Below are 18183 nucleotides of genomic sequence, written 5' to 3' on the forward strand. Positions count from 1 at the left end.
TAAACTTTTCCCTTCTCAACTTAAACTCATGCCAAGTAACTTAGGACCCCACACTCTGGGGGAAAAAACTTCTCGCTATTCACCTGTGTATACCTCTCATGACTTGGTAGACCTCAATCAAGTCCCCCCATCAACCTCTGTCCTTCCAATGAATCTACTCAACCTCTCTTCATAGCTAGCACCCTCCATACCAGGCAACATCCTGGTGAACCTCCTCTGCACCATCTCCAAAGAACCCACATCCTTTTGGTAATGTGGCAGCCAGAACTGTATGCAGTATTCCAAATATGGGTGAACCAAAGTCTTATACAACTGTAACATAACAAGCCAACACTCATACTCAATACCCCGTGCAATGAAGGAATGCATGCCGTCTGCCTTCTTGACCACGATCAACCTGCATTGCCACCTTCAGGGCATAATGGACCAGAACACTCAAATCTCTCCGCGCATCAATTTTCCCCAGAGCTTCAATACATTTTTAATACCTCAATTTGACTCCCGCATTTTTCTAATTTCTACACCGCATAGGGCTAAACTGCTCAATCTCTCCTCATATGACAAATCTGTCAACTCTGGGATCATCTTGTAAACCTCCTCTGAATTGCCTCCAATGCCTCTACATCTTTCATCAAAAACAGTGACCAAAACTGCGTACAATATTCCAAGTGCAGTCACACTAATACCTTGTATAGTTGCAATGATCCTGCCTTACCTTCATATTCTATTCCTTAATCCAACATTCCATTTGATTTCTTTATTATCTGTTGTACCTGCATGCTCATTTTCTGTGACTCATGAAGTAGCACAGCTACATCACTCTGCAGTGGAGTGCCCCAAAGTCTCTCCCCATTAAGATAACATCACCTTCCTATTTTTTCCAACTCAAATGCATGACCTTGCATTCATCCACGTTAAACTCCACCCACCACATTTGGCTCACTCTCCTCACCTATCTATGTCCATTTGTAACGTTCTTATTTCCTCTGCACAACTGACTGCCACCTATTTTTGAGCCATCCACAAATTTGGCTATACAGCCTTGTATCCAAGGCATTAATATAGATTGTAAATTGCTGAGGACTAAGAACTGGATCCTATGACACCCCACTTGTTACATCTTGCATCCAGAAAAAACCCATTCATCCTGACTGTGACTTCTGTCCATCAGCCAGTCATCTACTCAGGCTAATAATTTACCCCTCATGCCGTATAACCCAACCTTGTCAATTCACCTTTTATGCAGGAGCTTTCCAAACACCTCCACAAGTCCATATAAATTACACCTACAACATCCCCACTGTTCATTTTGCTTGTTACATCTTTGAATAGCTCTGCCAAATCAGTCAAACATAATTTTCCCTTCATAAAACCATGCTGACTACAATGGATAGCACAGTTGTTGGAGGAAATCCTGAGGGACAGGATTTACAAGTATTTGAAAATGCAAGGACTGATCAGGGATAGTCAACATGGCTTTGCACGTGTGAAATCATGTCGCATTAACTCAACAAGAGTGTTTTTTGAAGTAATGAAGAGGATTAATGAGGGCAGAAGAGTGGACATGATCTAAATGGACTTCAGTGAGGCACTTGGCAAGGTTCATGACAGACTGGTTAACAAGCCTAGAACACTTGGAATGCAAAGAAAACTAGCCATTTGAACAGTGAACTGGTTTGAAGGTAGAAGACAGAGTGTGGTGGTAGAGGATTGCTTTTCAGAGTGGAGGCCTGTAACCAGTGATGTGCCACAAGGATTGGTGCTGGGTCCATGGCTTTTTGTTATTTATATACATGATTTGGTTGTGAATATAGGAGGTATAATAAGTTTGCAGATGACAACAAAATTGGAGGTGTACTCAACAGCGAAGGCGGTTACCTCAGAGTACAACTGGATAGTCATTAGATGATCAATGAGCCAAGGAGTGGCAGATGGATTTCATTTAGGTAAAACTGAGGTGCTGCATTTTGGAAAGGTAAATCAGCAGGACTTATACACTTAATGGTAAGGTCCCAGGGAGTTTTGCTGAACAAAAAACTTGGAGTATAGGTTCATAACTCCTTGATAGTGGAGTCCCAGGCAGATAGGATAATGAAGGCAGCGTTTGGTATGCTTTCCTTTATTGGTCAGCGCATTGCATGTAGGAGTCGGGAGGTCATGCTGTGGCTGTACGGGACATTGGTTAGGCCAATGTTGGAATATTGTGTGCAATTCTGGTCTCCCTCCGAAAGATGGATGTTGGGAAATTTGAGAAGGGTCAGCAGTGGGAGGAGTAAGAGCAAAGACCAGGGGCCTGCCAGGAAGCTAAACTTAAAATTATCTAAACTTACCTCATGAATAGGTGGAGCGCACACTGAGCAGGAGCAGACACGGGACAGGCGAGGAAGTGAACTGATCTAATTGGGTGGTTGCGTCACTCATCGTCCTCTTCGAACCCAAACAAAAGGTTGTGTGCGCCAGATTGGTAAGGTAACCTTTTTCTGTACAGTCTCTTTGGGAATTTCAAATAGTGGGGATGGTGGTTAGGGCAGTTGAATGTTGCTCCTGCAGAATGCGGCAGTGAAGGGTCACCACTAGTGTCCCTGCTGACTTCATCGGTGGGAAGTGCACCCAACTCCAGCTCCTCAAATACCACGTTAGAGAACTGGAGCTGGAGCTGGATGAACTTCAGATCATTAGGGAGGCAGAGAGGGTTATTGAGAGGAGTCACAAGAAGGTAGTCACACCTAAGGTACAAGAAAAACACAGATGGGTTACTTTAAGGAGACGGTTAGGGAACTAGCAGGCAGTGCAGGGAACCCCTGTGGTTGTTTCCCTCAATATTAAGTGTACAGTTTTGGATCTTGTTGCGGGGGACAACTTACCAGGGATAAGCCATGAAGTACAGGTCTCTGGCATATCCTGTTGCTCAGAAAGGAAGGGCAGAGAGGAGCAGAGCCTTAGTCATTGGGGATTGCACAGTTAGGGGGACAGATAGGATGTTCTATGGGAACAAGAGACACTCACGGTTAGTGCATTTCCTCCCAGGTGCCAGGGTTTGTGATGTCTCTGATCATGTTTTCAGGGAACAGCCCCAAATCGTGGTATACATAGGTAGTAAGAGGGATGCAGATTTAAGGCAGAAATTCAGGGAGCTAGGATGAATAGGGAGAGAGAAGAGTTGAACATGTGGCTACAGGGATGGTGCAGGAGAAGTGTTTTGGGAACTTGGATAATTGGGGCTCATTTTGGGGTAGGTGAGACCTCTTCAAACAGGATGGTCTACTCCTGAACCACAGGAATACCAATGTTTTGGAGGGAAAATTTGCTAATGCTATTCGGGAGGGTTTAAACTCATTCAGCAGGGGGATGGGGACCTTAGTGGGCGGCACGGTGGCACAGTGGTTAGCACTGCTGCCTCACAGCGCCAGAGACCCAGGTTCAATTCCCGCCTCAGGTGACTCTGTGTGGAGTTTGCACATTCTCCCCGTGTCTGCGTGGGTTTCCTCCAGGTGTTCCAGTTTTATCCTACAATCCAAAAATGTGCAGGTCAGGTGAATTGGCCATGCTAAATCGCCCGTAGTGTTAGGTGAAGGAGTAAATGTAGGGGAATGGGTCTGGGTGGGCTGCGCTTTGGCAGGTCGGTGTGGACTTGTTGGGCCGAAGGGCTTGTTTCCACACTAAGTAATCTAATCTAAATTGGAGTTCCAGGAGACAGGAGGTTGAGAGTACTGAGGTCAGAAATATGGTTTCAAGGTCATAAGAGTACACTGGCAAGCAGGAAGATAGTCTGGAGTGTCTCTACTTCAATGCCAAGAGCATCTGGGATAAAATGGGTGAACTTGCAGCACAGGTTCGTACCTGGGATTTCAACGTTGTAGGCATTTCAGAGATATGGATAGAGCAGGGACAGGAATGCTTGCTGCAAGTTCCAGGGTTTAGATGTTTCAGTAAGAACAGGGAAGTTGGTAAAAGTGGGGGAGGTGTGGCATTATTAGTCAAGGACAATATGACAGTGGCAGAAAGGACATTTGAGAACTCGTCTACTAAGGTAGTATGGGCTGAGGTTAGAAAGAGCAAAGGAGAGGTCACCCTGTTGGGAGTTTTTTTCTAAGCTCCAAATAGTTCCAGAGATGTAGAGGAAAGGATAGCAAAGATGATTCTGGACAGAAGACAGAGTAACAGGGAAGTCGTTATGGAGGACTTCAACTTTCCAGATATTGACTGGAAATATAGTTCAAGTAATCTAGATGGGTCAGTTTTTGTCCATTGCATGCAGGATAGTTTACTGACAGTGTGTAGACAGGCCAACAAGGGACAAGGCCACATTGGATATGGGTCTGGATAATGAACCTGGCCAGCTGTTAGATTTGGAGGTAGGTGAGCACTTTGGCGATAGAGACCACAATTCGATTCTGTTTACTGTAGCCATGCAAATGGATTGATATATAATGCAGAGCAAGAGTTATTGCTGGGGGAAAAGGCAATTATCATGCGATTAGGCAAGATTTAGATGCACAGGACGGGGAAGGAAACTGCAGGGGATGGGCACAATTGCAATGTGAAGCTTATTCAAGGAACAGCTACTACGGGTCCTTGATAATCATGTACCTGTCAGGCAGGGAGGAAGCTGTCAAGCAAGGGAGCCGCGCTTTAATAAAGAAGTTTAATGTCTTGTCAAGAGGAAGAGCAGTGTTAGTCTTACAGCTGTCCTTACCTGCCTTGCTCAGAATTGTCTGACATTGCTGCTCTTGCTGCAAAGACATCGCCTGTGACTGGAGCCACATGTTTCAACACTCCAAACAGGCTGCTGGTTATTCCTCGACCCAACAGTCCTCTTCCTGTCATGGAAAAAAAAAACACATGTTCAGCCATGCCAGCCTTAGAAACTAAAGTACAGGACGTGGCTGTTCAGCCCCTCAATCCTGTTCCATTAATCAACAGGATCATGGCTGACTTGTGGCCGAACTCTGCACGAACTGCCTTAATAACTTGGCTGAATACAAGTTTATCCACCTCAAATTTAAAATTATCCACTGATGTTCTTTCCATTGACATTTGTGGAAGAGATCACCAAACATCCACTCTGTTGAAAATGTACAAAAACCACACGAAACTGTTAAACAGGAAGGAATAACTACTAAAATAACTACTCAAAGCTTTACAGTTCGTTTCCTGATCGTATCCATCGTCTTCCTCAAAATCTAATCATTTAACCAAAATTTTGTTCACTTTTTCCAATATCACTGTTTGTCTGGTAACACAACAGGGAGCACCTTGTTGCATTTTACCAGGTTAGAGGTACTGCATAAAAGTGTATGTTGATCCTGCTGATGCACTTATCTCATGTGGCATGTTTTCAGAGGAACAAGAACGAAATGCAAGTCACCTCACTCCACATGATTTCCCTGCAGAATCCCTGCTGCCCCATCCTTCCACAGGGTCTAGCGCGGATAGCACTCTCCACACCCAGAGGTTTTTGTACCAATCAGAACTGCCCCCCACAATGCTGTAAGCCAGAGAGACCATTCTGTCAAACTAGTCTATGCTTAGCCTTACACTGTACATCATCCACACATGTCCTTCTCCTCTAACTGCCCTCACGTTTATCCAGTTTACCTTCAAATACAGCTGTGCCATTGGACTAAACCACTCCGTGGCTGTGTGCCCCACATTCTTCTTACTCTGTCAGATTCTTGACTGGAATTACTGCTAACTACCTTGCACTGTGACCCTGATAAACTGCTCAAAACATTTTCCATTCCCAGTATGAATGGGAATTGAAGGCAGCAGTCTCCAAGAAGAGAAGAATTTACAGCAACAGAAAATCAAAATCATGCAGATGCTAGAAATTTTAAATAAAAGCAATAAGTGCTGGAAACACTGAGCAGAAAGCATCAAAGTTTTAAAGTGGACATGACTCCTCTGGAAAAAAAAAAGAGGCATGAACCTATTGGAAATATCCACTCATGAAAACCTCTCAGAAGCATTGTGTTAAGTGCAAGTAAACATGCAGAGAAATGGGACGGGGACTTGTTTAGCTGTATCCACTAAACCTAACTGCACAGCATTAGAAGGGGCCACCTCGATGAACCTCTCTGTGCTGCTAATGCAGCCAAGTCAGAAACCATAGAGTCTTCTAGACAGTTGCAAGGAAGATCTCCTGAAGCCAGTGCATGATGGGAGAGAACCAAGTAAACTAACAAGAGGAGCTGGGAAGCAGCAAACAACAGTTCTGCAACATGTCAACACACAGGATCAAACACCTGAGATTGATTCTTAGCTCAGCTGAAGGACAAATCCACTTGCCAAGGTAATCTCCTCGTCCACTGCCTTCAAACTGCAGCAATGAAGTGAGACCTCGAACTCGTCCAGTTGAACGGCCCAGTGGCTAAAACAAAGAGAGACAATTAGAAAGAAAGAACTTGCATGTGTATAAGCTCTCATTCTTACAGCATGCTTCACCATGCTAGTGTCACCCAAAACACTTCACAACCATAAGACTCATGAAGATACCATCAGTCTTATCATATGGGAAACATTACAGGTGATCTTCACATAGCTGGATTGCACTGATGAAAGGTAATGATTGATTGGAGAATTAGTTTCATCATGGTGGTGCTGGGAAAAGCCAGGACAGTCATGGAGAATGCCATCAAAAAAGATAGGCAAGAGCCACGGTTTGTTGTCTCCGCTGGATTACAAGTCTGACAGGATAGTTTTTGCTCGGTGCTATTATGTGCATGTTAGCCTTGATTATAGGGTAGGTTATTCAATGTTGCAGTGGAAAAGATGCTTGCGTTGTGTGGTTAGTGGCTCCTCCAACACCAACCAAAATGCAATAGACACTAATGGAAAAAACTCTGAAAGCCCACTTCCAGGTGGAGAATATAATGTGGGAAGGGTAATGAAACAACACTGGGAAAACAGAAGAATTTCCAACTTTAACAAAGAAATAAAACAAACCTGTTGCTCAAAGTAATTAACATTCAGCATTATCTGCCAATTCAGACAATCCCAGTTTGTCTAAGGCCGGCATATGCAAGTGAGATGGGAAATTCAAAGACATTTGCAGGGCTAAAGGAAATGGTATGGCACTGGGAGGTTAATTGGAGAGCCCCATGAGCCAATAAAGACACAATGGGATGAATTACCTTCTTCTGTGCTTCGCAACTTCAATTTGTGACACACCTTCTTCATTCTTAAATCAATACAAAGTTTTGATTGTGATCATGGTCAAATATTTATAACAATGTGCAAGTCGTGTATTGTGGGAACCAAGTTTTTCAATAGATCTAGCAAACTGACAAGCATGGTGGGTCAGTAGTTAGCACTGCTGCCTCTCAGCACCAGAGAACTGGGTTCAATTCCACCATCAGGCGACTATCTGTGTGGAGTTTGCACATTCTCCCTTCATGGACTTCCTCCGGGTGCCCCAATTTTCACCCAAAGATGTGCAGGTTAGGTGGATTGGTCATGCTAAATTACCCAGTGTCCATGTAAGTAGATTGGATGGGGCGGTGTTTGTGCAGTGTGTCCAGGAAGCTTTTCTAACTCAGTATGTAGATTGTCCGACCAGAGGGGAGGCTATATTGGATTTGGTACTTGGTAACGAACCGGGACAAGTGATGGGATGGTTAGTGGGTGAACATTTTGGTGATGGTGACCACAATTCTAAGACTTTCACCTTGGTTATGGAGAGAGATAGGTGCATGCAACAGGGTAGGTTTTACAATTGGGGGAAGGGTAAATACGATGCTGTAAGACAGGATCTGAGGAGCATAAGCTGGGAGCATAGGCTGTCAGGGAAGGATGTCGTGGAAATGTGGAACTTTTTCAAGGAACAGATACGACGTGTCCTTGATATGTACGTACCTGTCAGGCAGGAAAGAGATGGTCGTGTGAGGGAACCTTGGTTGACGAGGGAGGTTGAATGTCTTGTAAAGAGGAAGGAGGCGGTTTACATAGGGTTGAGGAAACAAGGTTCAGACAGAGCGTTGGAGGGATACAGGATAGCCAGAAGCGAGCTGAAGAAAGGGATTAGGAGAGCTAAGAGAGGGCATGAAAAATCTTTGGCGGGTAGGATCAAGGATAACTCCAAGGCCTTTTATGCGTATGTGAGAAACATGAGAATGACGAGAACGAGGGTAGGTCCGATCAAGGACAGTAGTGGGAGACTGTGTATTGAGTCGGAAGAGATAGGAGAGGTCTTGAATGAGTACTTTTCTTCAGTATTTACAAATGAGAGGGACCGTATTGTTGAAGAGGAGAGTGTGAAACGGACTGGTAAGCTAGAAGAGATACTTGTTAGCAAGGAAGATGTGTTGGGCATTTTGAAAAACTTGAGGAGAGACAAGTCCCCCAGGCCTGACGGGATATATCCGAGGATTATGTGGAAGCAAGAGAGGAAATTGCAGAGCCGTTGGCAATGATCTTTTCGTCTTCACTGTCAACGGGGGTGGTACCAGGAGACTGGAAAGTGGCGAATGTTGTGCCCCTGTTCAAAAAAGGGAATAGGGATAACCCCGGGAATTACAGGCCAGTTAGTCTTACTTCGGTGGTAGGCAAAGTAATGGAAAGGGTACTGAGGGATAGGATTTATGAGTATCTGGAAAGACACTGCCTGATTAGGGACAGCCAGCATGGATTTGTGAGGGGTAGGTCTTGCCGTACAAGTCTTATTGAATTCTTCAAGGAGGTGACCAAGCATGTGGATGAGGGTAGAGCAGTGGATGTAGTGTACATGGATTTTAGTAAGGCATTTGATAGGGTTCCGCATGGTAGGCTTATGCGGAAAGTCAGGAGGCATGGGATAGAGGGAAATTTGGCCAATTGGATAGAAAACTGGCTAACCGGTCAAAGTCAGAGAGGTGGTAGATGGTAAATATTCAACCTGGAGCCCAGTTACAAGTGGAGTTCCGCAGGGATCAGTTCTGGGTCCTCTGCTGTTTGTAATTTTTATTAATGACTTGGAAGAGGGAGTCGAAGGGTGGGTCAGTAAATTTGCAGACGATACGAAGATTGGAGGAGTTGTGGATAGTGAGGAGGGCTGTTGTTGGCTGCAAAGGGACTTAGATATGATGCAGAGCTGGGCTGAGGAGTGGCAGATGGAGTTCAACCCTGTCAAGTGTGAGGTTGTCCCTTTTGGAAGGACAAATAAGAATGCGGAATACAGGGTTAACGGTCGTGTTCTTAGTAAGGTGGAGGAGCAGAGGGATCTTGGGGGTCGATGTTCATAGATCTTTGAAAGTTGCCACTCAGGTGGATAGAGCTTGTAAGAAGGCCTATGGTGTATTAACGTTCATTAGCAGAGGGATTGAATTCAAGAGTCGTGAAGTGATGTTGCAGCTGTACAGGACCTTGGTTAGGCCACATTTGGAGTACTGTATACAGTTCTGGTTGCCTCACTTTAGGAAAGATGTGGAAGCTTTGGAGAGGGTGCAGAGAAGATTTACCAGGATGTTGCCTGGAATGGAGAATAGGTCCATAAGACATAGGAGTGGAAGTAAGGCCATTCGGCCCATCGAGTCCACTCCGCCATTCAATCATGGCTGATGCGCATTTCAGCTCCACTTACCAGCGTTCTCCCCGTAGCCCTTAATTCCTCTAGACAACAAGAATCTATCAATCTCGGCCTTGAAGACATTTAGCGTCCCGGCTTCCACTGCACTCCGTGGCAATGAATTCCACAGGCCCACCACTCTCTGGCTGAAGAAATGTCTCCGCATTTCTGTTCTGAAATGACCCCCTCTAATTCTAAGGCTGTGTCCACGGGTCCTAGTCTCCTCGTCTAACGGAAACAATTTCCTAGCATCCACCTTTTCTAAGCCATGTATTATTTTGTACGTCTCTATTAAGTCTCCCCTTAATCTTCTAAACTCCAACGAATACAATCCCAGTATCCTCAGCCGTTCCTCATATGCTAGACCTGTCATTCCAAGGATCATCCGTGTGAATCTCCGCTGGACACGTTCCAATGCCAGTATGTCCTTCCTGAGGTGTGGGGACCAAAACTGGACACAGTACTCCAAATGGGGCCTAACCAGAGCTTTATAAAGTCTTAGTAGTACATCTCTGCTTTTATATTCCAACCCTCTTGAGATAAGAGACAACATTGCATTCGCTTTCTTAATCACGGACTCAACCTGCATGTTTACCTTTAGAGAATCCTCGACTAGCACTCCCAGATCCCTTTGTGCTTTGGCTTTATTAATTTTCTCACCATTTAGAAAGTAGTCCATGCTTTTATTCTTTTTGCCAAAGTGCAAGACCTCGCACTTGCTCACGTTAAATTCCATCAGCCATTTCCTGGACCACTCTCCCAACCTGTCTAGATCCTTCTGTAGCCTCCCCACTTCCTCAGTACTACCTGCCTGTCCACCTAACTTCGTATCATCGGCAAACTTCGCTAGAATGCCCCCGGTTCCCTCATCCAAATCATTAATATATAATGCGAACAGCTGTGGCCCCAGCACCGAACCCTGCGGGACACCGCTCGTCACCGGCTGCCATTCTGAAAAAGAACCTTTTATCCCAACTCTCTGCCTTCTGTTAGATAGCCAATCCTCAATCCATCCCAGCAGCTCACCTCAAACACCATGGGCCCTCACCTTGCTCAGCAGCCTCCCGTGTGGCACCTTATCAAAGGCCTTTTGAAAGTCGTACGAGGATAGGTTGAGAGTGCTAGGCCTTTTCTCATTGGAACGGCGAAGGATGAGGGGTGACTTGATAGAGGTTTATAAGGTGATCAGAGGAATAAAGAGTAGACAGTCAGAAACATTTTCCCCGGGTACAACAGAGTGTTACAAGGGGACATAAATTTAAGGTGAAGGGTGGAAGGTATAGGGGGGATGTCAGGGGTAGGTTCTTTACCCAGAGTGTGGTGGGGGCATGGAATGCACTGCCTGTGGGAGTGGCAGAGTCAGAATCATTGGTGACCTTTAAGCGGCAATTGGATGGGTGCGTAAGCTAGGACAAATGTTCGGCACAACATCGTGGGCCGAAGGGCCTGTTCTGTGCTGTATTGTTCTATGTTCTATGATATGCAGGTTAGATAGGTTACAAGAATAGGGTGGGGTGAATGCTCTCCAGAGGATTGGTACAAACTCAATGGGCCAAATGCTCCAGTCCACACTGTCTGGACTCTAAGTGAAATTAGGTACAAGCCTTGACAGTGCAACTCGAATTTCTCAGCTTCAGAAAGCCAGTCCAATAACCAAGTACAACTGCCGGAGGGCTTACCAGTGGCCTTTAGAAGCAATGCCTCATTTGTTCTCAAGTAGGTTCTGACAGTTAAAATGCTCTTGTTAGGATGTGAACAAATCATGTGGAGGAGCCAGTGTTGCTCTGGGGTGGACAAAGTTTAAAAAAAAAATCACACAACACCAGGTGATCATTCAACAGGTTTATCTGGAAGTAAGAGCTTTCAGAGTGCTACTACTTGATGAAGGAGCAACGGTCCAAAAGTTGCTGCTTCCAAACAAACTATTACCTGGTGATGTGAGATTTTTATGTGGATCTGCAGAGACACTGCCCTCTTTGGGCGGGGGGGGGGGGGAAGAGAAGGGCAGGAACTGCAAAAAAAATTCCCTAATACTATCACAAGAAGAAATCAAGACAAGGATGTTAGCTTTGAGGTCAGGGCTTCTTCGAGACAACTTAGAACACACATCATCGTGGACTCTGACTGATCACACTCCCCACATTACAACAGGGACATCCAGTGGATATGAAATGTATAATCCCAATCTTGCATGTTACTCTTTCTTGAAGCTTCACTGTTTGAGGGGTTGAGGGGACAACTTTTTCACACAGAGGGTGGTACATGTATGGAATGAGCTGCCAGAGGATGTGGTGGAGGCTGGTACAACTGCAACATTTAAGAGGCATTTGGATGGGTATATGAATAGGAAGGGTTTGGAGGGATATGGGCCAGGTGCTGGCAGGTGGGACTAGATTGGGCATGGACGGGTTGGACCGAAGGGTCTGTTTCCATGCTGTACATCTCTATGACTCTATGTTGTATAGATGGTTAGCTCATCTCTAAGGCCCCTGCATCCACTGCAGTTTTTAACACTTTCAAACTTATCTGAGAAACCTAATAACATTCGCACTGAATTTGAATACGTTCGATCAAAACAAAAATAATATGGATGCTAGAAATCTGAAAAAACAAAATAGTGAACTAATTAGCAGCAAGTAGAGACAAACAGAAATAACATCTGACTAAATCTGAATCATGTTCAGAATAGGCTTTGAACTCTGAAAATTTACCAAGTTCAGAAATTTACTCCATTTCATAAATGAATTCTGTAAAATAATGGGCAATTATGACCAAATTTTCACTCAGCTGAACTTAATTATTACTAAGATTGCCCGATAGGGAATAAGTCAAACAGACATACATTTCAAACATACTTTACTTATGCAACTAAGCCAGGGAAAACGTTCAAGACTTGCACAGGAATCACTGGTTTAAATTCATCACCTCGGAAAACTCTATTTAATATGACTTTGTGGCTTTAAATAAGCCATGTACGTGAACAGATTGATAGGGTTGAACACCATGTCCTTATAAGGTTGCACAGCAATCAACATATCCCACAGAACCTTGCTTTGTTTTCCGAAATATAAAAATCAGGACATGCGCTATGAAATACTTGGAAGTTTTGTCAAAACAATGTACCATACATACTCCGTGGGTAAATCCGAGATTGGCTGCCAATCGCTCATCTTGCAGTGGGTAATCTCGCAAGGACTCTGACTTCGGGGGTCGCACACTTAGAATCGTTCTCCCTCTTGGCAAGGCCACTCCCAATTTCTGTGCTGGCTCCTGGCAACATCCAGGGAGATCAGGGTCAAGAGTTGCACGAGGCAAGCCACTTCGTAAAGGGAGACTAGGTTGATCGGACATTGAGGAGGCAGGGCAGAATCTGCAAAATGAAGTAATCACATTCTAACATCACAGTGCTCCACAAAGACAGCACAGATACTCCACTTAAATCAGTTCTGGATTTTATTTTTTGCATGTTCGCCCTGGCTGTGTAGCTCATACCATCAGCCTAGTCACAAGGTGATTTCACTCCAGGTTAGACATGGTCAGTATCAAAATTGAAAGATTGCAGGACGACCAGAGATGCTATCTATTGTCTCATCTGAAAGACAAAGGCCACAGTTGCCCCCTCAAGTGAACAGCAATGGCTCCGCAGCATTATTTTGAACAGGTAAAGAGTAGGTACCCCAATATAAAACAGGTTATCGGTACTGATGCAGAGAACACAAATCAGATGTATATCACTGGCACAAAGCACTTTGGTGGTTGCAGACAATCACATTCAACAGAAATGCAAGTTAGCTTATACTTTACAGCAAGCACGTCAAATACAACAACACAAAGACTGCCTACTTTCTGAATAAACCCAAGACAAAGCAGCATCTTGAAGCCAAATTTGCAACCTCATGCGGTATGCAACATTTCACCATTCAAGTTAATTGAAGAGGAAATTTTAAAACTAAATTATATCGTGCTTTTCACAGCTGAAGAACTAAAGCAGCCAATAAAACACTGATTGCGAGATGAAACAGAAACCTCATGACAGCAAGTCTGTGATATTATCACAGAGTGTGCTCTAATTGCAGTGTTACTGTTCAAGTACCGGACAATTGATTTAGCTGCTAGTTCGAGACCATTACATTAGATTGAGACCAGCACTACGGAGTCATCAGCTAATTCAGAATCTGGAGGTGAGAGCATGTTTGATTGGCAGTTAAAATCAGCAAGATGAGGGGGCATGGGTGATTAGAAGGTTCAGATATCTGAAATGGAGAATGGGGTGAAAGAAAAAGACTTCCTCTTCAGAGATTTAAGGTAAATCAGTGAAGCAAATTCTGGCTATCTCAAGATCGACTGACATCAGGAGCTTCATTCTCCTTGTGTTTATATTGTTACATGTCACCTCAGACTGTAGAGCTGAGACACAACTCGAGATAAGGTGTGAAACAAAGCATAATGTGTGCGAATCACACAGATACTCTCAGTGAGAATCATCTGTGGGGCACTTGCAAGATGATAGCATACTTCAAAGTGAGTCAACTTCATACTTTTTGGGCAAGAAAAGATTCTGCATTGATGACAAACTCCAAATTCTAGAACAAGGAGGAGTCCTCTGCAAGAGCAAAAATGAAACGCAGATCCAAAACTGCTCCCTCCATGCTTCTGGAGGTCACTGCTGCTCTGCTGAGTATCAAGCACTCAGGTCACACAAAGCACAATCAGATAGAGAAAAAAGCAATTCTAATTTGAATCCGAACCACATTGGAGTCCCAGATTTTTGTGACACCGTTCTTTTTCAAGAGTCAACTTCTCTTATTGGGCTCATTTCAGAATAGTTTTGTAGTTGGAAGTGTTCTATTCTGACTTGCTTGGATGACTTGAGTGCAGATTTGATCAGATTCCCAATCAGCTTATGAGAAATTGCTGACTTGGCATAATCTTTCCAACAGTTAATTATGCACTGCCTTCATTCACTATTCATCAGTCATGATCACATTTCACGTCCTCATTCTTCTTTCCATTTGATCTTGTCCAAATGACAATTCTCTCATGCTTCCTGCCCAGGAGGTGGCATGTCAATAATATTGAGCATTGTCTCTCAGCCTGTCATTCACAATAAGTCCCTCTGACCACTACCATGGACACAAATTGGTGCAAAACTGTCATTGTCCTTTACAATTCCTGTCACGGTTACAGCCCTATCTCTAACCTCTGCACCCTAACCCTCTCCCTTTCTGTCACCTCCCCCAAGTCCAACACCTTCCCTGTCTTGACAATCTCCAATTGTAACCTCATCTAGCCCTACCTTCCTCTAATTCTGTTGGTAATTATTGCACTTTTGGTGGCCATTCTTTCAGCCTCCAGGCACTAAGCTCCAAAATTCATTCCATCAACTGCTTGGTTATTTCCCCTCTGTTTGGATACTGTTTAAATTGTAACTGCAGCCATGTGTTTGAACAACAGTCTTTCAGCTCTTCTGAAGTTACGTGCTAAACTGGAGTAGGTTGAAGTTGCTGTGAAAATAGAAGTTGTTGGAGTTAGCATCAGTCTCATGGTTCGGGTCTCCTCACTATTTTCTGAAATTGCATGTAGCTTGGAGTAATTTATCATTAAAATACATGACTGGTGAATCAGTAAATCAGATGGCAGAAGTCATTCAGGCCCTTAACCACACATTTCCACCTCCCCTTCACAGTTTCGGAAGGTGTTTCTTTGGAACCTGCAACTTGGGAGCACAAACAGACCATCGATCCTGCAAGCTTGCTGCACTATTCAATAAGATCACAGTCAATCTGGTTGTGCTCTCAGCTCAACGCTCACCCATAACTCAACTCCTTCATTTATCAACTATCTCATTCAGCCTTGAACAAATTCCAAGACCCAGCCTCCACTGCTTTCCGAGAGAGAGAATTCCTAGTTCATGTAACCCTGAGGGAAAATAAAGTCTCCTCCTCTTAACTTTAAACATTACATTTCTTATTCTTGAACTGTGCTCCCCAAATCCAGTCTGTATCACAAGAGGCAACACCCTAGCAATCAAGTCCTCTCAGAATTATTTCCATTTCAATACAATCTCCCTTCACTTAATGGACCTCAGTCCAGTTTGTCAGCTTTTCCTCATATATTAATCATCCCGAACATCAGAAACGAGTCCAGTCCTTGTTAAGTATACACCTAATTGTTTCCATCTTCAGTTTATAATCATGGGTCATTATTGCATGATGCCAAGAGAGAAATGAATTGCTGACAGTCACTGCAACTCATTAGAAATTTCCATTTGTGCTCCGAGATTTTCTGTGGCACCAGAACTTCTGTAAACTTGGTTTTCCATTTTGTTGGCCAAAGTAAAGGCTGATATGGATCCCAAGGAGAATCTGGGAATAGCTGTAAAACCTCAACATGACTTCCCAACTCCAATATTCAAAGGACTGAGCAAATAAGGCAACGGTACCAAAAGCTTTTTTAAACTACCTTGTCTGTATGTGATGCAAACTTCAATTAATACGCACCTGAACTCTATTCTCCAAAACTATCCAGGTCTTGAACATTAATTGCATAAGTACTACCCTTGTTTGTTGCCCAAAATGCAGTGTTTTGCACTTGTCCTGATTGAACTCCATCTGCCATTTGTAAGCCTATCGACCCATTTGGTCAAGATTCCTTTGTAATGTTAGAAAACTACCTTCAACATCTACTATACCACTAGTTTTGGTGCACTCTGCAAACTTACAAACTATGCTTTCCATCGTCTCGTCCAAATTGTTTATGAACATGTAAAAGGACTCAGAACAAATCTCTGTGGACCAGCACTAGTGACAGGCCTCCAGTCTACAAAGTTACCCTCCACACCCACTATCTCCTGCCATTAAGCCATTTACATATCCAATTGGCAAGCTCACCCTGAATCTCATTGGACCTAACTTCACTAATTAGTCTGCCATGCTGAACCTTCAAAGTTTTACTGAAGTCCAAGTAAACAACATCCACTGCTCTGCCCTTAACAAGCTTATGGGTAATTTCATCAAAAAACTCAATCAAGTTTGAGACACAATTTTCTTCACATAAAACCATGCTGACCATCTTTTCTAATCATCAACAATTTACCCACAACCGAAGCCCTAGTCACAGGTCTATGGTTGCCCTGCTTCTCCTTACACCTTTCTTAAAAAAAGGCAACATTAACAAGCCTCCTGTCTTCCAGCAGCTCAGCCATAGATAAAGATGATGCAAATATTTCTGCAAAGGGTCTCGCAATTTCCTCCCTTAGTTTCCACAATGTTCTGGGATATATTAGACCAGGTCCCAGCAATTCATGCATCTTTACATTCCCAGATTTCCTCTTTCACAATCAAGTCTACTCTGCCATTTGATGAGATAATGGCTGATCTCATCATCCTCAAATCCACTTTCCTGCCTTAGTTTAACTTAATTTGATTTCTTGTCACATGTACCTAGATATAGTGAAGTTTTGTTTTGTGTGCTGTACAGGTAGATCAGATCATGCAAAGTGCATTAGTTTAAAAGAACAGTGCAAAGAAAACAAGGTTACAATTGTAGACAAGATGCTCAAAGAACAATACCAATATTCAAATATTACGTTTGAGAGGTCCATTCAGAAGTCTGATAAAACCAAGAAAGAATGGGCGGCACGGTGGCTAGCACTGCTGCCTCACAGCGCCAGAGACCCAGGTTCAATTCCCGCCTCAGGCAACTGACTGTGTGGAGTTTGCACATTCTCCCCATGTCTGCGTGGGTTTCCTCCGGGTGCTCCGGTTTCCTCCCACAGTCCAAAGATGTGCAGGTCAGGTGAATTGGCCATGCTAAATTGCCTGTAGTGTTAAGGGGTAAATGTAGGGGTATGGGTGGGTTGCGTTTCGGCGGGTCGGTGTGGACTTGTTGGGCCGAAGGGCCTGTTTCCACACTGTAAGTAATCTAATCTAAAGCTGTTCTTGAATCTTGAGGTACACATGCTCCAGTTTTTGTACCTTATCTGTAATGAAACACACTGAAAAACATTATAATCAGGTCAGAAGGGGTCTTTGATAATGTTGGCTGTCTTCCCAAGGCAGTGAGAAGTATAGATGGAGTCAATGGATGGAGTTTGGCTTGCATGATGAACTGGGCTGTGTCCACAACTCTCTGGAGGTTGATACGGTCCTGGGCAGAGCAGTTGCCATAGCAAGCTATCCTGCATCCAGACAGAATGCTTTCTGTGGTGCATGAATTAACATTGCTCAGAGTCTGTATGGATATGCCAAATTTTCTTATCCTCATAACCCGCAATTGTCTAACTGATTAAAAATCTGTCTGGGTCAGCCTTGAATATACTACACGGCTCCGTCTCTACAGTCCTTTTTTGTACAGAATCCCACAGGTTCACTGCTGCAAGAGAAGAAACTCATCTACGAACACTTATTCTCAGATTAAGGTCCTTGACTCCACAAGGGGAATTGACTTTACAAATGCACTCAGTCAAGTCCCCTAAGAAACTTGTATATCAAGCACGTTCGTCACTCTTCAAAATTGCAATAAATACATGTGCAAAGACAGTCACTCCACATCTGGTAACAGCTAGGTGAACCTTCTTTGAGCTGCTTCCAGTGCTAGTATACCCTTCCTTAGGCAATGGGCCCAAGACTGTTCATGGTATT

General features: G+C 43.9%; 1 protein-coding gene across 4 annotated transcripts in view; it reads right to left on the reverse strand.

The window, feature by feature from the left end:
* Positions 1 to 18183, reverse strand: part of piwil2 (piwi-like RNA-mediated gene silencing 2) — a 79621-nt gene that overhangs the window by 53100 nt on the left and 8338 nt on the right. For 3 of the 4 annotated variants that reach the window (XM_072553854.1, XM_072553853.1, XM_072553856.1), the window contains exons 2-4: positions 12674 to 12911; positions 6289 to 6370; positions 4697 to 4820 (exon numbers count right to left, since the gene is read on the reverse strand). In XM_072553854.1, the coding sequence (XP_072409955.1) occupies positions 4697 to 4820; positions 6289 to 6370; positions 12674 to 12892 (425 nt within the window). In that variant the 5' untranslated portion in view covers positions 12893 to 12911. Of the gene's footprint in view, positions 1 to 4696; positions 4821 to 6245; positions 6373 to 12673; positions 12912 to 18183 lie in introns of those variants that run through there. The other variant, XM_072553855.1, reaches the window with a different exon arrangement.

This window comes from Chiloscyllium punctatum, chromosome 35 (genome assembly GCF_047496795.1).
Source record: "Chiloscyllium punctatum isolate Juve2018m chromosome 35, sChiPun1.3, whole genome shotgun sequence".
In the NCBI taxonomy this organism is placed as follows: Eukaryota; Metazoa; Chordata; class Chondrichthyes; order Orectolobiformes; family Hemiscylliidae; genus Chiloscyllium; species Chiloscyllium punctatum.